This window comes from Mesoplodon mirus (genome assembly GCF_964341445.2).
Source record: "Mesoplodon mirus genome assembly, chromosome: 20".
Taxonomy (NCBI): Eukaryota; Metazoa; Chordata; class Mammalia; order Artiodactyla; family Ziphiidae; genus Mesoplodon; species Mesoplodon mirus.
Genome location: NC_138996.1, coordinates 28,945,180 through 28,971,803, shown reverse-complemented (window position 1 = coordinate 28,971,803; position 26,624 = coordinate 28,945,180). Strand labels below are relative to the sequence as shown.

Below are 26,624 nucleotides of genomic sequence, written 5' to 3'. Positions count from 1 at the left end.
AGTCCAGGAAGATCCCACATGCCGCGGAGCGGCTGGGCCCGTGAGCCATGGCCACTGAGCCTGTGCATCCGGAGCCGGTGCTCCGCAACGGGAGAGGCCACAACAGTGAGAGGCCCGCGTAGTGCAAAAAAAAAAAAGAATTGAGACGAGACACAGTGGGGATGGCTCACCTCGGTTATACAAAGTTGGAAGATTTAGTTGGGTTGACTTGAATGCCCAGAGGTGCCTGGGACAGCTCGATTGGGGGTTATTAGTATGGGGTCTCAGGTCTTCCACATTTGGTGTCTGCTGGGGCTAGAATGTCTCCTTCACTCATGTGTCGGTGCCTGAGCTGGGCTGGTGAGAACGACTGGGAGTTGGCCAGCGCTGCTCTCTCTCCACACCCTCTCCTTGTGGCTAGCTTGAGCTTCCTCACAACATGAGGATCTCAGCGTAGCTGTACTTGTTACAAGGTGGCTGCTTCCAAGAAGCAGAAGTGAGAACGAAGAAGCTAATCAATCTATTCCCAGAACTGGCACAGCATCAATTCAGCTCTACTGTATTGGTCAAAGCAATCACGGGGCCCGACCAGAGTCAAGGGGGTGGAGAGAGAGACGCGACCTCCTGATGGGGGACTCACACTACCGGAATGGGTCACATCACGGAAATGCACAAACGTGGGAAGTGTTGTGGCAGCCATCTTTCAAAAACACAATCTGCCACAAACAGAAATTCCAAACTGAGGGCCCTTAGGCTGGAAGGCACATCCCTGAGTGATGACTGTCTGAGCGTCTGTTATATCCTGGTGGACAACCAGCAACTGATAAGCTTGGACCAGAGTAGGTTTAGCAAAGCACTCTTTCCCTGCAGGAATGGCAGGCAGTTGACGGCAGGCAGTGGGGAGAAGGGCTGATAAAGAATTTCATTCACAGAGCTCGTTCATTCTGCACAACATCCCACTTGATCTTGAACTTCACTATGGAAAAAACTGAGGCAAGCGTTCTCCCCAGGGGGTTTGAGGGTTTCTTATTTGATGAGCTACCCAAGAAGTTCTTCCTGAACATTTTCAAGTAAATTGGTGCAATAATTCCTTCCGAATGAAGTAATACTAGTTTATCTTGCAGGTTCTTAGTTCCTTTGGAGGCTGCAGTGTAGGCTGAGGAAACCTGGGTTCTGGAGTCATAAGTCTGGTTCAAATCTTCGGTTTATCAACTAGGAGTTGTGTGACCTTGGCCCAATTACTTAACATCTGTGAACTTCGTTTTCTCATTGGAAAAATTAGAATAATAATTGTTCCTCCTCATTGAGTTTTGCAAAAATAAGGCATTGGATGAATGTTAAATACTTTTCCTTGGAAAATAACCAGGAAATCTTACCAGTACTTGGGTCAATATAAAGGTCTTGGATACTGAACCTAGGGAAGGAAATAGTTCCTTGCCAAGAAACATTTGCACCTTCTTTCGTGATGATACACGCAAATGCCTCTCTGAAGGGGATAAAAGACAGTACAACATTTCCAGTGACATCAGCAGCGTGGCCTATGCAGCCTTGGCAAGATAGGCTACTTCTCATCCTTTGGGCAGGAGTAAATGCCCATCTCCTCCTACAGACCTCAGTATCCTATCTAATGTAGGTCCTCCTGTTTCTTTTTTTTTTTTTTGCGGTACACGGGCCTCTCACTGTTGTGGCCTCTCCCGTTGCAGAGCACAGGCTCCGGACGCGCAGGCTCAGTGGCCATGGCTCACGGGCCCAGCCGCTCCGCGGCATGTGGGATCTTCCCGGACCGGGGTACAAACCCGTGTCCCCTGCATCAGTAGGCGGACTCTCAACCACTGCGCCACCAGGGAAGCCACCTCCTGTTTCTTTCTGACACTTCTGTTTGACACTTTCAAGGCATGCATCTCATGCTATAATTATACTTATGGTTGTTTCCTTGATTATTGCTCCCCCTATATCTTTTTATTTTTCCTTGACTGGTTTTTATTATTTAGCATTTGAAGGAATGCCCAATGCATCCTTGTCCTAGCTTCCTGCTGCTGCAGCCGCTGGAGACTGGGAGCTGCAAGAAGAGAGACTGTGGATGGGTGGGGAAGCAAAGAGAGGGAAAGATTGAGGAAGAAAAGAAAGCTATATTTACAGGCAAATTTTGGTGAAACTGACATGGAATAGAAACATGCGTGACCCTGAGTCCATGCATGGAGGGTACTGTGGGCCAACTGGGAACTGAGGGTTATTGAAAATGAAAATATGTTGGGTTATGTATCTCAAAAATATTATTGCCATCATATCTATCTTGTGAAAAAAAATCATAATGATTTCATCATACGTGAAAAGTTCTTGACACACTGCCTGGCATTTCACAAGCAATCATTAAAGGGCAATGATGATGTTAGTGAGGTTGATAATACAGGTGATGACAGTGGTAAGAATCGATAAAGTAGCTCCTTATCTTCATTCCATTGAGTTCTGATGGTATATACTCTAAATGGCCCTTCCGGTTCAGAGGATCAAATAGTTTTTCTGACATCTTGTGTGTGTGTGTGTGTGTGTGTGTCTGTGAAGAGCTTGCTATCTCTATGTGAGAAAGAGCACTTATATTAGAAGTTGCTCTTTTAATTTGTCGCTTTATTGCAAACATCTAAAAATGGGACCTTTTCATGGTTCATTATAAATACTGTAGTAGGTAGCCTCTAAGATGACCCCTAAAGATCCCTACCTCCTGATCCTCATACCTTTGAGGATAACAGGATACTTTCATAGTCTCAAAGTCTCTCTCAAAAAGGTATTTATTAATTACAAAGGATAAAATAGTAACTTTATAGTGGAGAGAGTTAAATAGTTTAGAACTGTGTAAATATCATGTATACTTCTATATACACTTTATGGGGGGGTGTGTAGAGAGAGAAAGAGATAAAGGAACAAACCAAGTGTAGTAAAATGCTAACACGTGGGGAATCTGGGTGAAGATATTCAATACGTGGGTATTCTTTGCACCACTCTTGCAACTCTTCACTAAGTCTGAAATTATGTCATAATACAAAAATTTTAAAAATTGCAAAGGAAAAAAAAATGTCACAAGTATAATATCTTTCCTTCTTCCATTTTTCCAGCCACTACCACTTCCTCTCTTCCTGAGGCCCAGGCACTGAGAAGGGAGGGCGAAGAATGTTGCATCATTGGTGCCAAATTGAGGCTTAGTGCTGAAGCACTAAAAGCCCAGCAAGAAATGATCAGGTCTCACCACTCCGCGGGTGCCGGGGAAGTTCCAAAGGCAGGATGCATTCATATGACCATGGCTGCCTCCCTCAGGTCAAACCCAGTCCTTGGCTTTCTAAGGCCTGAGGAGCCCCTGGCTTCTGTGACTAGTGGCAACACACATTCTCATGCTGACTGCACATTTTATCATCTGAGGCGACTTCTTAAACATTTCCTTCCTTGATGCTCTCTCCGGTCCAGAGACGTGGGCTGAGTGGGGCTTTATCAACTCCCATTTTGCAAATGGGAGGAACTGGGGTTCAGTGACGTGTCCAAGGTCACCTTCAGTAGGATTAAAACCCAGGTCTTCGGACTTGGGTTTAGTAACTTTTTCATGATAATAGAATCCCAGGATGCCAGCAGCAAACACTTCAGCGATCCCTCCCACCACGTAACATTTTTTCTAGTTCAAGGGTTTTCAGAGTATGGTCCAGGACCAGCAGCAGCAGCAGAGAATTTGCTCGAAAGAAAAAGTATTAGGTTCCACAGCAGGCCTACGGAATCAGAGACCCACATCCAGATTCCTATGTTTTGACAAAATCTGCAGGTGGGGCTTCCCTGGTGGCGCAGTGGTTGAGAGTCCGCCTGCCGATGCAGGGGACACGGGTTCGTGCCCCGGTCCGGGAGGATCCCACATGCCGCAGAGCGGCTGGGCCCGTGAGCCATGGCCGCTGAGCCTGCGAGTCTGGAGCCTCTGCTTCGCAGCGGGAGAGGCCACAACGGTGAGAGGCCCGCGTACCGCAAAAAAAAAAAAAAAAAAAAAAAAAAAAGCTGCAGGTGACTCTGTGAAACACCGGAGTCTGAGAAACCCTCCTCTAGGGAAATGTAGCGCGAAGCCTTGGCGTTAATTAATTAGGGCTCTAAATATACAACTAAACTTTCTCAGTGAAAAATAAGCCAAACAGAGTTTGTACAGAAAGAAGCTTAACGAAGTGGGTTTTTTTGGTTTGTTTCTTGTTTTCTTTTTTTAAAAAGCATAATCATTACCTTTCCTGGTAAATTTCCGTATCCTCTTCCTAAACGGAGGGTTGGGTAGGTAACGCTGGGAATGACCAGGTTTCTTCTATCTCAGGCCCACAGTACGTGATGGAGATACGGGAGGAGAGTTCCACGAGAGCGTGGGAGGAGGCACGGGTGACAATTTTTCATGGTTGACTAAGTTTTTAAAAAAGCCACTTCCAAGGGCACATCAACCAGTCAGCGAAGCCACTTGTTCCAGCAGGAGGTGGGAGGTGAGGGCGGAGTGGAGCGTGGGGAGGAGCGACACTCACCGCTCCAGACTCGGTGCCTCCCATGTGTCGCCGTGCGTCCCTGGCCCCGCCACCTAAACGCACACCCCGCCCCACCCACCCCCCCGGCCATCCGCACCCCGTCGACCACCTCCCGCAGCGGACTCTGGGGGATTCCTCCGGCCGAGTCCAGCCAGGAGGGTTCCCCAGACTCGGCGCGAACTGCCCGCCCCCTCCGGCGTCTCCGCCCCCCGCCGGGGCCGCCGGGCGCCGAGGGAGGCGAGGGTGCAGCGGCTGGAAAATGAGTGGTTTAGGGAGGGTGGCCCGGAGCTGCAGGTAAGGCGCGCCAGCCGTCGGCCCGAGCGGGCTCCGCACCCCCTCCCCTCCCCCGCGTGGGGAACTGCTGCGCCCGCCGGCAGGCTGCGCGCAGGGGCTGCGCGGGGCGTCCCCGGCATCTGGGCGCGGGATGTCTGGGGAAGCGGCCGGCCCGGGGCGGGGGCACTAACGCTCTTCGTTTGTCGCGCAGCGCCCTTCGCGCTGCTGTTCCCGGGAGCGGCGGGAGGCGGCGGCTGCGGTGAGCGGGGTCGCGCGCGGACGCCGGATGCCTCCGAAGATGGAGAAGTTTCTGCAGATTGCTCCTCACTCTCTGGCCATCGTCCTGGGCCCCGCCGAGGGGCCGGCAGGGGAGAGGTCCGAGGCCGCCCGGCCCGCGTCCCCGGCCCAGCCCCGGCAGCTCGCCCGGCACCACATCGGCTACGAGATCTTCGCCGACTTCAAAGCCGAGAACATGCAGCACTTCTGGAACAAGAAGGTCACGGCCGCGGTGGCCGAGACGTTCTTCCTGGGCTGGATCGACGAGCAGGTCCTGCTGATCCAGGGCAAGGAGGAGCATCTGGAGGCGCTGCGCGAGGGCTGGTCGCGCCGGGCGCTGCGGCCGCCCTCGGGCTTCCACATCCGCTGCCTGGGTGAGTCCGGCCGCCGCCCGCCCTGTCCCGTCTTGTCGCGCCGCGGGAACCCCCCCACCCCCCAGCTGCCCCGCCCGAGCCGGCGCGCTGGCCCCGCTCCCCCCGGGCGCCCGCGCCTCTCTCCACCCCTGCGCCGCGCCGGGGGAGGGGCCGGCAGCCTGGTTGAGTGCTGGACTGGGGAGCTTCCTGTCACCTAAACCTCGGATCTGTACCTTGGCGAGCACGCCGCCTCCGGCCAGCTGGCGGGAGCCTCCCCGGCGGCCCCGGCGAGGCTGTGCCTGCGGCCTGCCGGGTGGGCGGCGGCGCGGGAGGCTCGGCGGGGCCGCGGCCGCTCCGGGTCTGCAGGTCTCACCTTCTGCGCTCGGCTGGGGCCGGGGGCGCGTGTGCGGACGCGGGAGAAGTGGAGAGACAGCGCTCAGGTACCTTCGGGTGGCAGCGGGCTCGGCCGCGGGAGGCGGCGGCCAGCGGGCCAGGTGCGCGGGCGCCCCCGGCGCGTCCTTTCCTGGGGCGGCGACGCGTCCCTCCGCCCCCTCCGTGTGGGTTGACTCTTAAGCGCCGCTGTGTCCTTGCAAGACTGAGCTGTAGGTTTCGTTGCCTCCAATACATGTTTCTTCAAGTCATTTTGTGAGTTTGAAGGAAGGAAGGGACACTAGGAGGACAGAGGAAAGCCTGATCCTCAGCAAAAGAGAAAACCGTGTCCGGGGAAGAGAGCCCGAAAGGTGATATTCGCCGCCGCACTTCCAGCGCTGTCTCGACCTGCTGGTTTTTTTTTTTTTTTTTTTTTTTTTGCATTACTTCATATGTATTTTTCTTAATCCACTTTGCATCTCTTTTAGACTTTACTTTTTAGTTGTGTACTTTGGGCTCGGTGGCTCAAGGCGTATATAGTAAAGAGGAATGTTTTGTGAAGCGTTCTTTCTAGCCCCACGGTTTAGAAATTCTTTCGGGACATTTTGGGAAGAGGTCAAAAGTTCAAACGCTATAAGACTGAAGAGCCGCCTTATTCGTTCGCCAGAGTTGTTACGCTACCTTCCGCCGAAGGAATAGCTTTTACCTGCTCAAGTGCCTTCCTCTATACATATGGCAAATTTGTAGCATCTGTTTTGTTGTGTTGTGTTTTGTCTATTTTCACATAGCAGAAATCTTCCTTTATAAAGCTTCCTTTAAATCGAGTAGATAAAAAACTAGTAAAGCTTGCATCTTGTACGTTTTATAACCTGTGCTGAATTTCAGAAGGTGTCTTAACTTTCTTTTTTGACGTTAGCAAAAACCTCAGTGGAGTCCCTGTAATTAAGCTGCCTTAGTAAAGGGTCAAGATCTGCTCTCCTACTGTAGACCTGCCACACACTAGGAAGTAAGAATATATGTAATCACTTGTATGCACTGTAGAGATTGCTTTTTAATAGTTTTAAACTTGACTTCATGATTATTTTTTACTTTTTATTTTGGAAAATTTAAGCAATTTGCAAAACTCGTACGGGGGTTCCCCTCCCCACCCTTGTTTGCGAGGTTAAGAGGTTAGGATTCCAAGACCCGGAGTGGATGCCTGAAACCCCGGATGAACCCTTGTATATACTATGTTTTTTTCCTATACCTCCATACTTATGATGAAATTTAATGTTAAAGTTAGGCACAGTAAGAGAATATCTGAATTGCTAGCATCATTACTCTTGCGCTTTGGAGCCATTGTCAAGTAAAGTAATGGCTACTTGAACACAAACACTTCGATACCACCCCTGTTGAAGTGATGCTGGCCGGGCGGCTGCTAAGTGACTAATGGGCAGGCAGGTAACCTACACGGCATGGATTCGCTGGGCAAAGGGATGAGTCACACCCCAGGAAGGCGTAGGATGGGGAGAGAGTTCATGAAGCTATTCAGAATGGCACCCAATTTAAAATGTATGAATTGTTTATTTCTGGAATTTTCCATTTAATATTTTGGGACCTCAGTGGACTGCGGGTAACTGAAACTGCAGCTGCGGAAGCAAAACCACAGATAAGGGGGGTGTCCTGTATAATCAAAAATACTATATTGAATCCCCATGAATCCATCATCTAACTTCAAAATTTATCAGCACATGGACAATCTTATTCCATCTATAAACTCCCCCACCATTTGAAATCCCAGACATTGTATCAATAGCATTTGATTTGTAAATATTTCAGTTGTTCATATATTTTTTCATTTTAGCAGAATGTGTGAACTTATAGGAATTGGTGATCTGTCGTATTAAGGAAAGAGAACTATTTTGGCAGTTTTAAAGGTTCGAGATTGCTGTAGTTGATTGACTATTGCCTGTTGCCTTGGCAGCTTGAACTGTCTCAAGCTGACTGGCAGCTGGTGGGTTTAGCAGCTGCACTGGCTCAGCCGTTAACTCAGTACCGTGATGACAAGCAAGGGGACTACCTCCTGAAACCAGCATCAGATAAAGGAGCATGGGTGATGCCTTCTGGGATCCAAGTGGTTAACTTTTCTGAACTGTCTTGGGGGTTCAGAATTCCTCAAAATTCCGGTTTTGCTTCAGCAACGATGGTAAAATGCTGAATTGTGTGCGACAGTTTATCTCCTATAAAAATTCTCTTAGGAAACCTCAGTGTCTGCTGCAAAGCTTTCTAATTTTTTGTTGCAAGATCTTTTATGGAGCCTTGAAACTCCGAAGTCTGGGAGCCCCTGATGACTGGCTCACAACCTTTTATTCCAAGTCACAATATATGTGTGGACAAGTTCATGCGCTCAGAAATACGAGAAACAAAATCCGAACCACGAAGGTGTACTCAGAGGGAGCCTAGCTGTAAATCTGTAAAGACTGAGCGCCACTATCACAGGAATCCCTTGACTCCATCTAATTTATATGCAGAAGCAGGAGCTGATCCCTATCTGTGGGACTTTATCATTAGTAATGCATTTCTTGCAGGATAACTTTCAACTGATCCCTCAGACCGTGCTACCTGTATTATGTTACTTTCATGTAGTTTTGTGAGTTTCCCTAATTATTTCATGGGTGTAAAACAGCCACAAAACCAGACACATAGTTGAGCATTACAGAAGGCATTATATTTCTTCTTGTTGAACCTGAATTAAATGCATCAATCACAAGTAGTCCTCTTAAATAACTGGTAGGCAAATGCCAGTTTACCTTTTTTTTTTTTTTTTTTTGCGGTACGTGGGCCTCTCACTGTTGTGGCCTCTCCCGTTGCAGAGCACAGGCTCCGGACGCGCAGGCTCAGCGGCCATGGTTCACGGGCCCAGCCGCTCCGCGGCATGTGGGATCTTCCCGGACTGGGGCACGAACCCGCATCCCCTGCATTGGCAGGCGGACTCTCAACCACTGCACCACCAGGGAAGCCCCCAGTTTACATTTTATTATACTTATGGTAAATAATTATTCACGAAATTTGCTTGTTTTCCAGGTGGTCTCTGAGAGCCCATCTTAGAGCGTGGTAATAAAATTGTTCTGTTAGATCCTCCCAGTGAGGAAAAGGGAGGAATGGCTTTGCTCCATCTTGAGTTCCTGTTCTCCTGTGTGTGTGTGTGCGCGCGCACGCGCGTGTGTGTATTAACCCACCCCGAGTGGAGAGAGAGGGATGGACAAGAGGTCTGCCCAGACCCCCTTTTCTGGCTGTGCCCCAGCGCAATTGAAGCAAGCCTACACTTTCACAGCAGGATTGAAAACAAGTTAGTGTTTTGCTTTGTAACTTGAAACATGCATCTTGAAGTTGCCAGCAATCCAGATTACTTTTGCCTGTAATTCCAAAAGTATGTGGTTCTAACCACACACATTTCAGGTGGGGATTGGACAAGGAGGGGATGATTATGGATCCAACAAGAAGCAGGGAATTAAGCAACTCAAAGGAAAAATAGTTTTGACTTGGGATATTCAAATCCACTACTTAGAAATAACCTACTCTGGGCATGTACCAAAAAAAGTTCAGGCATTTTCTTTCCAGGACCCTCAAAAGGGATGTGTGTGTGCAGGAAACTAGGAATGTTTTAAAACTGTGCTGTGTATTCTGATTAAACACTAAATTAAATCCCATACGTGTTCACTGAGTGCCCGCTAGTGCCAGGCTCTGGGTCCCTCCCGAGATTATAAAGATCGATGAGGCACGCAGGCTTTTCGGAGATGCTGACGCAAGAACTGAGAGCGTGAGAAGGGCTCTGAGGACGGGAGTAAAGAGCAGGTACTCCTGCCTGGTGGGCCGGGAGAGGGGTTCCCAGCACAGAGGATTGCGCTAAGCCTTGTGCAGATGCCGGCCGCCAGGGCTTCCTCCAGAACAGGAGTGCATTCCCACCCGGGCAGGACGGTGTTGGGGAGGTCCTGACATGTTTGGGCACTGGCTGGCTGGGGCTGGGGCGGGCAGTGGTGCGATAAGACAGTGGGAAGGGAAGCTTGGGCCACAGGTGATGACTGGGAAGCCCTGGTAGCTTTTGAGCAAGGGGAGGGGTGACACAGTTTGATCTTAGGTTGAATGAGAATTCTGGGGCCGGTGAGGGTGCTGGATGGGACTGGGAGGGTGTTGGACGCAGGTGCACCAGCTAAAGGTCTATTGAAAGCGTCGTGGGGAGAGATGGTGGGTGCTGTGTGAGTGCATTTGTTCTCTTATGGTACCTTCCCATGGTTAAGGCTCTAGGTGCTACGGAAGGTATCGCGTTAGCCTGCTTGAGTCTAGAGGGCCTTCCAGTCCCAGCCCCAGACCCAGAGGCCCTTGAGCAGAGCCTAGATGCTCCTCCTCCCTCCTGGGGCTTCTGGGGTTTCTCCACCCGCCAGCCTTATCCAGATCCAGCAATCTCCATAGATTCTCCTAATTTCAGATCTCAGGGAGCATGGCTCAGTGTCTCTGTCTTCTCCAGTGACTCTTTATACTTTCCCCATTTATCCTTAGATATTAACAGAGGACCAAACATGCTTTTTAGGCTTTAAATCAGGACTTATGTTTTAAATTATAAAAATTTTTAGCTGGAGCATCCCTGAAACTCACGTAATATTATATGTCAGCTATATGTCAATAAAAAGAAAATTGTTTAGAACATATGGGCATCAAGCCTTTATTCTATTCCAATATCTTTACTGGTTTTCTCAGAAAGTTGCTCTCTTAAAGTGGTTTCTCCAAGTAGTAAATTTTTAAGACAATTGTTTTAAAAATGTATACTCCAAAAGAATTTGTATATATCCCAACCAAAAGTTGACTTATTTAAGTCAACTTAAATTTGAATAAGTGTCCTAAGCTCATGGCTGGGATTACCTAATGAGTGTTGTAAAGATTTTGGAATTGGAGATACTGAGTCATTCAACAATTGGAGAACTTTCTATCTTCTAGGATTTGTTCTGGGAACTGAAGTGGAGAACAGGTCAGACACAGACCTTGTACTTTTGCAGATTCCGTTCTAGGGGGTGCAACAGACATCTCAGAAATTAAACAAAGAAATTAGAATTTCAGAGAGTTTTAAGTGCTGTAAAAATTGAGCAGGTGATAGAGAGTGACGAGAAGATAGGAGATGATAGCTAATACTTATTGATCATTTACTATTTCCTAAGTGCTATCTTTTTGTTAACCAACCTTTAAAACTATTTAGATATCATTATTTTACCCATTTTGCAAATGAAGACATCGAGGAACAGAGTGACAAGTACTTCTCTAAAGGTACCTAGTTAGTAAGCTAGAGAGAGGGGGTCTGGACCCAGACAGCGTTACTTTTGTTTGCTTGTTTCTTTTTTGTCATACAGATAGGATTCAAGTTCAGGTTGTCCTGGCCAAAATTTCCTTCCCAGCCCCCAGGACATACAGCCTCCCAACAGTTTAGGGTGCCAGGTAGCCCAATGGCAGCCGGTTTGCTTGAGGCGGCTAGGTTCTTCTTTACCATTAGATAACACAAAGAAAAAGGGAAACCAGTGCTGGGTCCAGGATGCCGCCTGAGACCATCGTGCTTGAGCTTCCTTTAGGCCAAACAGGTCGGTCCATTGCTTTGTGTGGTTTAATAATCTTTCTGCGGGGCTTACTCGTAGGAGGGCGGATTCTTCATTTTCTGCCCCAAAGCCACATTCCCTGCCAGTGCTTTGAGTGACAGCTCTATAACGCCCCTTGTTTCGCGGAGCACCTGACTGATGGATGAGCTGTCGGCCAACAGCGGAGGAGCAGATGAAAATCAGCTTGGACGCTGGAGGAACAGAAAGGAAAGCCCATGAGGCTGGGGCTTGTTAAGCCAGCCAGAGAATGGAACGTGTGACAGGAGGCGAGGTCAGAGGTGCTGGCCAACTCCGGGCCATGGGGAGCCTCCTGGAGTTTTATTCTGTGCTGACAAGGCATTAAGCATCCAATAAACATAGAGCACTGGGTTGGGGTCTGTAGAATATCCAGAAAAGTGTCAGACGTGGGCCTCCCTCTTAGAGAAGCTTACCTCTCATATTAAAATCTCAGGGTTAAGTTTAAACAGTGAACAGTGATGCATTTCAAGTTTTGTTCATTTCTAGCTAGTCATAAAGATATTTTTATGAATTACCTCACTCTGGCTCAAAGAAATTTTCAGTAAAGGTGTGTCAGTTTCATTGTAATAAAGCGTTTAGAATGAACTTCTGAGACTCAAGGCCTTGTTGTGATAACTGAGAGGCTTTTCAAAAATTTATCTATTTCACTTCTTACTGCTGAATGCTGGTCTTGAGCATATATTTCCCTCTTGCGTTAAGAGGTGAATTTACAGGTTATCCCACGTTCTTTTCAAAGGGGCATAAAACTGAAAGGCCCATCCGTGTTCCCTGTGCTGGAGTGAAGGCACTCAGCTGCTTTCCGTTCCTGAGGTTACCACATATTTGGGGGTAAAAAACCCAGAGAGGTTTGTTGTATCCAAAGTACTTGCTACAAATAATTTCAAACGTTTCATTCTGCTTAAAATATCCCACACAAAGATGTGTGCTCACCTTAAAAATAGAATTTTCAGGTATGGGGTGGGTTTTAACAGTCACTTGGATTGTACTTGTATCATTATTCTACTCACTATACATGGGTAAAAACACGTTTTGAACTCCTCCATTCTGTATTATAGCTGTAGACTTAATATAATCACAGGCATTCCTTAATTGGTGGGAACTAATGATCTGATGTATAGTTTATCTCAATGAGGAGGTTAAATAGATGTATTGATAAAGTACAAGCTATCAATACAAGAATATAATCTATTAGTATATATTATATATGCACACACATTTATCCTTGAGAAGGTCCAGTGCCAAGAGCTTTGTAGTAAACTTAAGTCACACTGGCGTTGGAGGATGCAGCAATTGATATTTTGATATCAGACTCTCTTGATAGAGAAGAGTTAAACTTGGACACTGTCAAGGGTCAGGTATCTCTTTTTTTTTTTTTTTTTTTTTTTTTTGCGATACGCGGGCCTCTTACTGTTGTGGCCTCTCCCGTTGCGGAGCACAGGCTCCGGACGCGCAGGCTCAGCGGCCATGGCTCACGGGCCCAGCCGCTCCGCGGCATGTGGGATCCTCCCAGACTGGGGCACGAACCTGTGTCCCCTGCATCGGCAGGCGGACTCTCAACCACTGCGCCACCAGGGAAGCCCAAGGGTCAGGTATCTCTTTAAAGAATTTGACAAATGATTTGGATAAAGGGGTGAAGAGGATTCATCAGAGTCTTCGGGGGTGAAGGTCTCCTAGGGGGCAGACCCAAGTAATGTGAAAGTCCACCGGATGGTGGTGGCCACCACGTGGAACGGCCCCCAGGGCTCGAGATGTTCTTGTGCTGTTAACGCGATGAAAGCATACCTCCGTGCTGGCGATTCTACTCTTAAGGCTCAAACACACACAGTAAAATTCTTCCGTTTTCTCAATTTCTTGTGAAGCCCTATAATAGAATTTTCTATAACGAGAGCCCATCTGTCGATGTAAAAAAATAACGTGTCTCTGAAACCGGGATGTCACCTCCTCCTTCCCAAAACCAAACATGTGGGGAGCCTCTAAAGCCCCCCGGTCTGCATGGATGCTGGCTGATTAATAGTACGTCCAAAATAACCTCCTTCTCATGAATCTGTGGGTCCCCAGTGGTCCCCAAAGGCATCCCAGCGTCTCTGAGTGGTGGGCTCAGTCTGGCGGGATTGCACCTTATTACCACCTGAGATCGCTGCGGACTCTGTCTTTAAGATGAGCACGCCAGTGCTCAGAGGATGCTGCTGGAAGATGGCTGTGGCTGCATCCTCTCTTAGCATTTCCTTCCATCGCTGCCACCCGTCCCCCAGTGCTGTGTCAGACACCCTTCTCCCCATGTCGTCTACTTTCCCTCTCGGGTTTGGGCAATTTTTCCTTTTAAATCTTGCAACAAAAGATGATGATTTCATCTCTGCCCTTCTGCTTCTAAGTAAAGTCCTCCCCGCCCTGAATTTAGTTATTGATTTTTTTTTTTTTGCAGTACACGGGCTTCTTACTGTCGTGGCCTCTCCTGTTGCGGAGCACAGGCTCCGGACGCGCAGGCTCAGCAGCCATGGCTCACGGGCCCAGCCGCTCTGCGGCATGTGGGATCCTCGTGGACCAGGGCACGAACCCGTGTCCCCTGCATTGGCAGGCGGACTCTCAACCACTGCACCACCAGGGAAGCCCCGCCCTGAATTTTTTAGAAACTGAAGTTCTCCTTATGTGTCCATTTCCATGACACTGGAGCTCAGCACCTGGTCTTCTAAGGAACATCATCTTCGGAGAGTCCAGGCTACGCACACCTTTGGAAGTGACATTCATAAGTCCAAGATAGTGTCCAATGACACTTTCATTCTGAAAAAGAGGGGAGAACCTTCTACATGTTTAATACCTTAGAGGGGATTGATTTTCAAAACAAAATTTTATTTATTTACAGATATTCCCAAACCTGTGGCTCTTGCCACTTTAGGCTGCTTTCTCCTCTTGGGAAGGTCCTGCAGTTCCCAGCCACCTGTCAGCCGAGGCTGCCCGCAGCCTGGCCTGAGGCTGGAAGTGTTTGTAGCCACTCCTGCATGATTCCCATTTCCTCCCCTCTTTGAATTCTCTCTTTATTTTAATAGAATAGCTGGGCAAGTGTCCATATCTTTATTATTATTTTTTTTAGTATTTATTTTTATTTATTTATTTTTAGTTTTAGGCTGCGCCAGGTCTTACTTGCAGCATGCGGGCTTCTTAATTGTGGCATGTGGACTCTTAGTTGTGGCATGCATATGGGATCTAGCTCCCTGACCACGGATCGAACCCGGGCCCCCTGCATTGGGACCACCAGGGAAGTGGTCTCTTTGAAGTCTTAAAATGACTTAAAGTGACACCTTCTCAAGGCGGCAGTTGTGCTTTATCCACACGGTCACAGACCCACCAACCCTCCAGCTCAATTTCTTAATACTTCTGCTTGTCTGGCCGGGGCCCCTGTGGGTGGGTTGAGCCGGAGGCTGTGCCTGGGCGAGTTAGGATGGACCCTGTGGGAAACGGAAGGGGAAACGACAGGAGGGTGGGGAGGATACAAGTCCATGACTGCACGTGAAAAATGGCAACTGGATACAGAAGAAGAGAAATAAAGGGTGCAGGGACCACATGGAAACCTCCTGCTTTATGTGAGGTGCAGGACGATTTCAAGTTGGAAACAGTCTTGCCAGGAATCAGGTCCTCTTCTCGGCAGTTTGATGTACCTGTCAGACAGCGCTGGGGGTCGGGGCTGAGCTCTCTGCATTTTTTCTGCCCATCCTGCCAAGGCTAGGAGGAGCGTTACAGGATCTGATCTGTGGTCCTGCAGGAGAGGGGGTTTCTCCCTGCCGTGTGGAAAGATCTGTCCAGTCTGGACAGTTCACGTTGGCTTCTTTATCTCTGCTTCTGGCCAAAAACCCGACACTTCTGGACTCCTCCAGAGGAGAGGAAAGACTGACACACTTCAATGAACACTGCCATCCTTCTGGAAAGAAATTCTAACTCTTTTCCTCATTGATTATAGTCATGTTTATGCCATAATCTCATTCTATTGTCACCATTTACCCAGATCCTCAAACCGTCTTCTTCCAAGACCACCTCTTGCCCTCTAGGTTCTTATGGCTAGTCCTTCCCCCCTTGGTTCATTCTGTTTGGGTCTTGATAATATCAGCTTGGGAAGACTTGGAAAGCCTGCTGACTTTGCAGTTAATACAGAATCGCAGGAGACATGAATGTTTCTTTTTGTTGTTGTCGTTATGGGGGACTTTCTAACCAGCATAATTTGTCTAGGTTGATCACTTTCCTTTCATCAGAGTCTGGTTATTAATTTGTAAAAAAAAAAAAAAAGAAAAAAGGCTTTAAGTTAGTAGACTGAAGCCCTAATGTAGAAAAATGAAAGCAGTATTTAGAAACCACATCTCTGAATGCGCCAGATGACGGTGGTTACTCTAGCATCTTTCTTCTACTCTTCCCTGTATTTTTAACATTTCCTCTTATACTAAAGAAGGAACATTCTAGAGGGCAATCTTTATGCCATTTGCTCCTTCATTTTATTAAATGTTTACTGACTGTATTTCAGAGTTGGGGGAAGGGGTGAGTGGGGTAGGGAGAGGAGGAAAAAGAAGAATGAACTTTTATTAATGTTCACTGTAGGTCAGGAATTGTTCTAAGCACTTTAATATATTGTCTCATTTAATCCTTACAGAGGTCATGCTAACATTCTATAGAAGAGGAAACTGAGGTTCAGAGAGTAACCTTACATGAGCAAGAGATCTCATATTTCAGTCCAGCAATCTGACTCCAGAGTCGGAGCTGTTAGCCCTTTTAAAACTGCTTGTCATTTCTGCTGGACGAAGATTTTGGCTTTGATCACGATCACTGATAATTTTTTCTTCTTGTACTGTAATTTCTTCTGAATGTTAAACACAGTAGACTGATTTATATTATGATTTATGGAGCTTGCTTAAACCACACAGCCTTATGTCACCAAATAAATGAAGCAGAGTGTTAAAGAAAATACTGTGGTCTTGATATTTAAAATGCAGGATCAGCAGCTGGTTGCAGGGTAGTGGCTGTGCCGGATGTTTATTCAAATGTTGCCAAACAGGAGCCTTAGAAAGTAATTAATGATACAATTTTTGCTACCAACTGAAGTATTCCTTTTTATAAAAATAAAGGGGCAGTGTAAAGTGTAGTGAGAAAAGTGTTTTAATGAGAAATGGGATATGGTGCTATAAGGCAAATTCATCACATTGTTCTTCACTGTTTAATTTTTCTTCTTTTTTGAGGTTTCAGGATTAAATGTCATTTATGTTTTTACATTCTGTGAGTAAGCAAATTATCAGCTCTATTTTACTGAATCTAATTTAAGGTCTTTGCTGCTCTTAGTAAGGTGTTCCTATCTTCCTAGCCAGGTATTTTTATTTTCTGCATTAAGAGTTACATTAAGAGTGTTAATGTAACTCTTGAATTGTCCTAACTTAAAAAAAATTAATTTGGTGTGATAAAGTGTATTTCAATTACTTTTGGTTATGATGCTAGAAGAAGTTTTTCTTTCTTTTAAAAAATTAACAAAGATGTAGATTTGGGGGATGAAGTATTGGGTAATATGATTTACACAGTCCACGTATGATTGTTAAAATATAAAGTCATGAAGGCTATAAATTGCTGTTGAGTACAGCTTTGGCTATATCCCATAAGTTTAATATATAATATTCTCATTGCTGTGATCATCTCAACAATCTGTAATTAGTATTTTGATTTCTCTTTGGCCTAGTAACTATTTTGGAGAAGCTTCTTTCTCTCCTTTTCCCCGTAGAAATTGTGAATTTTTTAAAAAAAGTTGTCATTGATTTCTTACGCTATTTTCCAGTTGTCAGAGTGTCAACTCTGCAACATGTATTTTTTTTCAAATTTACTGACATTTTGTTACCTAGTATAGAACAAGATCTATTTTTCATAGAAACTTGAAACAAGGAATTTTTAAAAAATAGCTTCTGTTATTAAATTTATATTATATAGTTTAACTCTTCTGTGTTCTCATTTTTTGGTACGGTTTATTTGTCAAAGACTGTGATAAGTGTGCTAATGTCATCTTTCCAAAATTATGTGATTTCTTTCACTGTATTACAATAGCTTTAACTTTATGTATTTTGATATCCAACACATATCTTTACTATTGATTTTTGCCTTTTATATACATATAAATATACATAGTTGTATATCTGTGTAAATTATACATATTCATATAAATGTATGTACATTTATATAACATATAAGTACACACTAAACACAGAATCCTCTCTCATCCCTTTCACCTTGAAATCTTTTTCCAAAATTAATATTGCCGTCTCTGCTTTTTGCTTGGTATATCACTGCCACCTTTTTCTTTTTAATCTTTTTTTTTTTTTTTTTTTTTGTGGTACGCGGGCCTCTCACTGTTGTGGCCTCTCCCATTGCGGAGCACAGGCTCCGGACGCGCAGGCTCAGTGGCCATGGCTCACGGGCCCAGCCGCTCCGCGGCACGTGGGATCTTCCCAGACCGGGGCACGAACCCGTGTCCCCTGCATCAGCAGGCGGACTCTCAACCACTGCGCCACCAGGGAAGCCCCTTTTTAATCTTTTGTATCTTTTTGTTTCAGTGTGTGTTTTATAAGCAGGATATAGAGTTTGCATTTTAACCCAATATGAAGAGTATTTGTCTTTTTAGGATATTGAACCACTCAGTGTATTATAATAACTGATATGTTTGCTCTTGTTTGAAACTTTTATATTTCACATGGAAGGCCCTACAATATCGGCTTTTTACAAATAATTTACATTGAACCGAAGTAGTGTACCATTTTTACAAATGAGTTAAGTACCTTCTTTGGTGCTTTGCTTTTGACCTTGTAACTAGAGCAATAGTTTGCAACCTGGTTATTCTATAGATAAATGAACCCCAAATTGTCTACCACCAATCCTAAGGAGTGAAGCAGAGAGAGAGACAACCACAGCTGCTAACTTGCAGTTCCAGGAAGGAGCCAGCGTAGACCTAAGTTAGTAAAACATCCACTCCCTGACCTAGAAGCCCCCTTTGGACAGTGTTGGACTAGAGGCTGTGGAGGATGCTTCTGTTTGACCAGCCCTCAAAGGACAGGGAGGGTGCACGGGCAGTGGCACCCAGTTAGCACTTGGTCCTGTGCAAGACGTCCAAAGGTCCTTGATATTTGGTCCTGTCCAAAGCCATTTGTCATGGACCAAATATGCTCATGAAAGTTTTGGACAGGACCAAATGTCCTGCAAGGGTGGAGGCTACATCAATGTCATTTGAAACTGGATTTTTTGTTTTGTTTTATTTTTGCCTGTCAGTTTATACTGTGCAAGTCTTAGATCCAGGATCAAAAGCAGAAAGGTGAGGGATGTTGGCATTGCTGCTGAGTTAAACTGGCTCACAAAGCAAGCAGCATTCTCAGGCAATTCTAGAAAGAAGCTTTCAGATAGTACAAGCACCAGACTGTCCCTTTTGGGTGACAGTTTTGGAAATTGTCACTCTCCCCTTGTGTTAAATCTTCCATCTCTCCCATGTGGAGGAGATTCATTTATGTTTGAAACTACTTATACCAAATCAAGGAATAAATAAAGACAAGAAAGAGAATAGAAGCTTCTTGTAACAGGGGCACATCTTCAGTTTGAGGAAGTCCGTGAAGACAGAATCAGATGGAAATTGCTGATGGCAATAACTCATCAACATGTGACTAATTACTGTAGGAAAAAGGTTTAATTTGATGAATTTTTTTCCTCCTCTTTCTTCTTTTAAAAATGAACACTTTATGGGCATTCCCTGACAGTCCAGTGGTTAGGACTTGGCACTTTCACTGCCAGGGCCCAGGTTCAGTCCCTGGTCGGAGAGCTAAGATCCTGCAAGCCATGTGGTGCAGCCAAAAAAAAAAAAGAACAAAAAAATGAACAAATAAAAAACAACAACAACAAACACTTTATATATCTCTTTGGCACTATGGAAGAAACAAGGCTCAGAAAACTTCAAAGTTTCTTTTCTTTTCTTTGTTTTTAATTGAAGTATAGCTGATTTACAATGTGGTATGTTTTCTTAAAATAGTATCAGTTTCTTTTGTTCTCAAGTACGTGACTACTCCTTATAACGTGACCAAAAGTAAGAAGCCTGGATTCCATAAAATCCAGCAGGATGTAGCTATATTTGTAGTGAAAATGTAAAAGCAAATTTAGTCAGCAGATTTACACATAATTTGACTAAATGGGGTTTCAAATTTATATGTACTCAAACTGATGATTACTTGGTAAAGTCTTATTGTGCATAATACCTCTTAATGTACCTAAATATTTAAGTGACCTTAGATTTGTTTTAAAAAAAATAAAGTGCTGTGCTGAAATAAGTATTACTTAAAAAATTTTTTTTCTCTCCTCCTCTCCTATTAAAAATTCTGGAACTTTATTAGTAGGAGAGGGAAGGATCGGTTAAATCCTAACAGAATGTAAGTTATTTCTGAAGGGCATGTGAATTGGTGAGTTCACATCGTTTCAATGACTGCTTGTAAGATGAACTGTAAGAATGTAAATCTGGACTGGCCAATCTGAGGGTCAAGAGTATAATCTATTCAACAAATGCTTTTACTTTCAAGGAGAGGGATTTAGAATATGCACAACTGTGCAAAGAGAGGGAATGTGAGTAATTTTCTCTGAGCCCTGACCCTGTGTACTCAGAACTTCTGAGGACTTCAGCATGTGGACTTGAATGAGTGAATGTAGTCCTTTGTAATATTGCCAACATGTTTAATTTTCCAAGTAGGTAGGTCATTGTGTCGACTTTGTCCTCATGCCAAAACGATTATCCAGGCATTTCAGTTAAGGTATTGCCTTCTCAAGTCACAGAAGTTGAAAATGATTACCATTTATACGCTCACCTATTTTAAAATAACTGGCATTTATATTCTACTTGCTTATATTAGCAGTTCACTTGGAATGTGTCTTTCCCATTAGACTGTAAGTTTTTTGAGGATGGAGACTGTAAACTCCAGTTTATATGTCCTAGTCCAATTCTCTATGTGGTGTGGATTTATAAGTATCGCCAAGTATACGTGCAAGTATAGCTAATGCTAACTGGCTGCTGGTGGTAATTTCTAAACTACCTTTTGTTAAAGTAGTTAGACAAGGAGGCCATTAGACTGGGGTAGCCCTAGTGTCTTTGGTAGCTTATGTAAGCAAATTGAATCCAGAGTCAACTGGATTTTTCTTGAATCTGAGAATATGAAACTGAAGAACAGCTATTCATAAGTATTCTAGTTGTCTAGATTTTCTTGAATCTGAGAAAATGAAACTCAAGAACAAGTACTCGTAACAGCTGAATGACTAAAGTTTCTCACATAAGGCACACATTTAGGTTATAGCCAAATAAATAATTGCTTTGCTTCCCTCTCTTCTCCGTAAACACCTCTGCCCTAGCCCCCGACCAGGGAGCCTCCTAACCACTTTTTGGTTTTGGCAGTGCCTGATTGGAATCGTTGTTTGCTCCAATAAACAACGTGCCACAGTTTACCATTTTACACATTCTAACATGGGGGCAGGAAAACTACTCAGTGCTGATAATGTTGTGATAAATCTGGTATCTGAATATTTATTTACTTATTTATTTGGTTGTGCCAAGTCTTATTTGCAGCAGGCGTGCTCCTTAGTTGCGGCTTGCCAGCTCTTTAGTTGTGGCATGCGAACTCTTAGTTGTGGCACGCATGTGGGATCTAGTTCCCTGACCAGGGATTGAACCCTGGCCCCCTGCATTGGGAGCGTGGAGTCTTAACCACTGCACCACCAGGGAAGTCCCAAATCTGATATCTTAATACATTGCCAGTGGTATTGTAAATTGAAAAAAAATTTTTTTGGAAAGCATCTTGGCAATATGTATCAAAAAGCCATCTAAATACTCACATACTTTCATGTAGTAATTCTAGCTTTAGGACTATAGCTAGGATAGTAATCCACAATTACAGAGCGCTATATATAGGAAGCTACTCGTTACACAGTTGTTAAGAAAGACTGCAAGTAACCTAAAAAGCATGAGTAGAAAATAATTAGGTAAATATGGTTTTATATACTAGATGGAATGCTATACAGCCATTAAAATGTCTGTAAAGGGTAGGAAGGAACATGGAAAAATGCTTATGATATATAATGTTACTTGAAAGCATATGTAGTATTTCATAGCAATCCAGATCAGAAGAAAATCTCACACCAGGTGCATAGAGAAAAATGGGAAAGAATAACTTATCATTATTCTTGGTACATGGTAATTATTTTAGGTAAAATATTTTATGTAAAATAATTACAATGTACTGAATAATTACTATATTTTGGGCACTGTGCCAAGTACATTTTTTCACTTAATTTTTTTTTTTTTTTTTTTTTTACCATTTTTAAAGTCTTTGCTGAATTTGTTACAGTATTGCTTCTGTTTTACGTTTTGGCTTTTCAGCCACGAGCCATGTAGGATCTTAGCTCCCTGACCAGGGATCGAACCCGCACCCCACTGGACCACCAGGGAAAACCCTCTCGCTTAATTTTTATAAATGGCTCTTGGTGTGCCCATTTTGTGGATGAAGAAACTGAGCTCATAGAGGTTGGATAACCTTGTTCAACCATATTAATTGATAGGACCAGGTCTGGACCCAGGTCTGTGGGGTCCAAAATCTGTGCTTGAAACTGGTGATTCACAAAGTTGACTGTGCATCAGAATAACCTGTGGAACTTTCAATAAATTAATTAATAAGTGAATAAATACTATATGGCTTACCCCAGATCTCCTGAGTCAGAATCGCTAGTGAGACAGCCAGGAGCCTCGGTTTTTAACACATAAGGCAGGTTCTGTGGTGAGTCTGTGACTAGCATTTAGGACCCTCTGCAAATTCCATTTGTTGTATTAAAAAAACACTAAATATTAATATTGTGAATATTAATAGTGGTTGCATTTGGGTAATAAGATTATGGGTGATTTTATTTTTTTCCCTCCAAAAATTTTTCAGATTTTCTTCAGTGAGAAGTGATGTTACTTTGAGTGTAAAAATTTAATGAAGAGAAAAGTTGAATAAAATATTCCATTTAAAGGGTCTCCCTTTTGGGGAAGGGAGTTATTATGTGCTACTTCTTTTAAAAAGTCCATTCTGAAGGGCATAAGTGGGAGAAATGTAATTATATCCAAAAGAGGCATAATTTTAGCAAAATTTACAAAATATATCAGTCTAACGGTGATTACAGTTAACAGCCTATAATAAATTTGTTTGAGTTACAACACTGATTTAGAAAATAAGACTTGGGGTATAGATTTTACAAAATAGGTTAGATGGCATGTTAATTATATTTCAGTTAAAAAGAAAATAAATAAATTGGATAATTGAGAAAAACCACAGAGAAACTGGTCTCTTCAGCTCTTTGAACAGCAAGAGGGGAAACCATAATCACCGAATATTTTTGTTTTCAAGGAAGGGGAAAAGAGTTCTTTTTCTCATAGTTTGAGAGGAAAGGGTGTGAAATGAGATCATAATTGGAAATAATGGACTTTATTGTTCATGTGCAGCCATGTGACCCACGTGTGGGGAGGTAAACACAGGAACTTTCAAATCAGGTCACTGCAAGTTGCCATGTTGGGTCACCCAGCAGGAGCAACATTTCGGAACCTGAAATAAAAGCTTTTGCACAGCAAAGGAAACCATAAACAAGACGAAAAGACAACCCTCAGAATGGGAGAAAATATTTGCAAACGAAGCTACCGACAAACGATTAATCTCCAAAATATACAAGCAGCTCAATATCAAAAAAACAAACAACCCAATCCAAAAATGGACAGAAGACCTAAATAGACATTTCTCCAAAGGAGATTGCCAACAAGCACATGAAAAAATGCTCAACATCACTAATTGTTAGAGAAATGCAAATCAAAACTACAATGAGGTATCACCTCACACCAGTCAGAATGGCCATTATCAAAAAATCTACAAACAATAAATGCTGGAGAGGGTGTGGAGAAAAGGGAACCCTCTTGCACTCTTGGTGGGAATGTAAATTGATACAGCCACTATGGAGAACAGTATGGAGGTTCCTTAAAAAACTAAAAATAGAATTACCATATGACCCAGCAATCCCACTACTGGGCATATACCCTGAGAAAACCATAATTCAAAAAGACACATGCACCCCAATGTTCATTGCAGCTCTCTTTACAATAACCAGGACATGGAAGCAACCTAAGTGTCCATCGACAGATGAATGGATAAAGAAGATGTGACACATATATACAATGGAATATTACTCAGCCATAAAAAGAAACGAAATTGAGTTATTTGTAGTGAGGTGGATGGACCTAGAGTCTGTCATACAGAGTGAAGTAAGCCAGAAAGAGAAAAACAAATACCATATGCTAACACATATATATGGAATCTAAAAAAAAAAGGTTATGAAGAACCTAGGGGCAGGACAGGAATAAAGATGCAGACATAGAGAATGGACTTGAGGACACAGGGAGCGATAAGGGTAAGCTGGGACGAAGTGAGAGAGTGGCACAGACATATATACACTACCAAATGTAAAATAGATGGCTAGTGGGAAGCAGCCACATAGCACAGGGAGATCAGCTCAGTGCTTTGTGACCACCTAGAGGGGTGGGATAGGGAGGGTGGGAGGGAGACGCAAGAGGGAGGGGATATGGGAACAGATGTATATGTATAACTGATTCACTTTGTTATACAGCAGAAACTAACACACCATTGTAAAGCAATTATACTCCAATAAGGATGTTAAAAAAAAAAAAAAGGTGTTGCGAAGTTCCTGTTTTTTAGGAGGACAGAGGAAATTGTCAAATTTAAACCAGTTGTATATGCGTAAAAATGTTGAAAAAGTTGTATTTATATTTTTGTACATAATAGGCTACACGAAATTATCAAAAAGTTTGCTTCCATGATTGGATGCCTGGGCAGTCTTAGCCTCCAATGTTCAATTTCAACATCTTTTTCACTTTGCAGGCCTGACCGAACAATCTTCAGAATTCCTGGGTGAATTCGGAAGACAATGAATAATTTCATGAGACATTAGTCACGTATGGATTCACGAGTGTATGTTTTAAAGAATAAAACACATATTGTGTAGCTTTTAAAAGCTGAGTAATGATGTCATTTAGCCTTAGTCATGAAAACCTTATTTAGAAAATGGTGAAGTTTTTTTCCCTCCGGAAAATTCACTTTTCTCCAACACACGAGATTGGATGAAACTGGAACATGTTACCAGGAATCCAATAAAGCTGTGAAAGGCTTAAATTAGGTAATCTCCGCCCCCCCCCCACCCGCCGTACGCGGCCCTTTCGCTGTTGTGGCCTCTCCCGTTGCGGAGCACAGGCTCCGGACGCGCAGGCTCAGCGGCCATGGCTCACGGGCCCAGCCGCTCTGCGGCATGTGGGATCTTCCCGGACCGGGGCACGAACCCGTGTCCCCTGCATCGGCAGGCGGACTCTCAACCACTGCGCCACCAGGGAAGCCCCGGACATAAGCCTTTGTCAGATGATTAGCCGGGTTGTGGTGTCAAGAGCTCTGGATGGATTAGCGTTCTCATTTCTGCTCTGAATTTAACAGCTGTGGGACTCAGACCAGTCCCTGTTCTATTGGACTAAAAAAATACATGAAGTAAAAAAAAAATACAAATGTAGCCACTTAGCCTGTTTTGTTTTTTGGGTTTTTTTTGCCCCGTCTGCTTACTTATACATAACAATATATTATTAGTCTATATTGTATCTCTATCTTGCAAAGGACTGAATTTTTCATACTTGGTCTCCAAGTAGGCTGATTGAATACCAAGCTGTTGGGCGAGTGAAATTTGGCTGATTCCAATTGTGGTTTTTGAGATGTTCAAAGTAACCTTGAAACTAGACGTGAAAACAAGCCGAAGCGTTTTTTCTGCTCAGAGTTCTGTTGCCCCGGCCCCCCTTCCCTGATGCCAATCCAATACGCTAATCCAATATAGCGTAACGACATTATTTTGCTTTTAAATTGTACACAGAGGCTTGGATAGAACCCTGCCTTGGCTGGGTGCCGTCGTGTAACCATATGGTACTTCACGGAATGCAGATAATGGCCTCACTTTCCTCTCTGAATAGGTGGGAACCTGTGCTAGCAGGTAGAGCATTTATATAAAGCACAAGTGAAAGCATGACACCAGTGTTACTCATGCCAGAGCGTCGAGGACTACTCATCTGTTTGGAAGAGTGTAATTCTCTCCCCACTACTTTCTGGGTATTTTCAGCTGTGACTCTGAAGAGAAGTGAGGGTGATCCAGACCCTGGCTTTAAAGGTCAGGGGTCGCACCTTCACGCATTTCTGTGTTCTCTGCTTTGATGTCGGCCAGGGGCCTCTCGGGGAGGCTGGTAGGCAGGCGGGTCACCAGGGTGAGGCTGGCAGTGCCACCCCGTCGGAGCTGCCAGGCTCTGGGCTCCTCTCAGGCCCTGCCTGGCGGGAAGGGAGGGCCCAGCTCTCTCAAGCAACCTGCCCCCAGCACCCCTGTCCTATCCCTGTCAAGCTGGACCCCAGCTCTAGCCTCAGGGGTCTGTTAGTGAGTAGCGGGGGGCCTGGGTCTCAGAGGTGGAGGTTAGGAAATTGGACCCTACGACTCCGTGTGTGTTCCGCGGTGGCTCTTCACTCAGCGGGAACTGAAGCAGGGAAAGGTGATGGGATTTGTGTCAAGTCTCACAACCAGGGTGTCCCAGAACCAAGGCCAGTGCCCCGGGGCACCCCGGCTTCTGCGTTGCTCTCCTCACACCCCCTTCCTTCTGGGTCCTGTCAGCCTTTCAGGCTCTGGCCAGGAGTGTCTGTCACCTGCACCCCACACACCTGCGTGCTGGTAGTGAAATGGCCCGGCAGGGTCAACCCATCTCCTGTGCCCTTCCAGAGATGGCAGGCCCCTTTGCTGCTTAAGCGGGACCTTGAAAAAAGCTATTATTTACTGGACCCTAGCTATCTGGTAGATGCTGAAGTGGCCCATGTGTATCCATTAACGTATTTAACCTTCACAGAAACTCAATGAGTTTCTTCTTCTTATCTCCATTGTACAAGAGGCTGAAATTCAGAGAGGGTACACGTCTTACCTGATGTCAGATAGGGAGAGGGGGCAGTGCTGAGGCTTCTGCCCAGCTGTGCCAGCCTCCACAGGGCCTCCCCGGGGCATCCTTCTTCCTATACACTCCCCTGCTTCTGCCCAGCCCACTGTGGTTCCCCTGGAAATTTAATTACGATAATCTA

General features: G+C 44.8%; 1 protein-coding gene across 2 annotated transcripts in view; it reads left to right on the top strand.

Annotated features, from left to right (window-relative positions):
* The first annotated feature begins 4,593 nt into the window (after positions 1 to 4,593).
* Positions 4,594 to 26,624, top strand: part of STOX2 (storkhead box 2) — a 199,805-nt gene continuing 177,774 nt past the window's right edge. For both annotated transcript variants that reach the window (XM_082608395.1, XM_082608397.1), the window contains exons 1-2: positions 4,594 to 4,799; positions 4,990 to 5,428. In XM_082608395.1, coding sequence (XP_082464521.1) covers positions 5,065 to 5,428 — 364 coding nt within the window. In that variant the 5' untranslated portion in view covers positions 4,594 to 4,799; positions 4,990 to 5,064. The remainder of the gene's footprint in view (positions 4,800 to 4,989; positions 5,429 to 26,624) is intronic.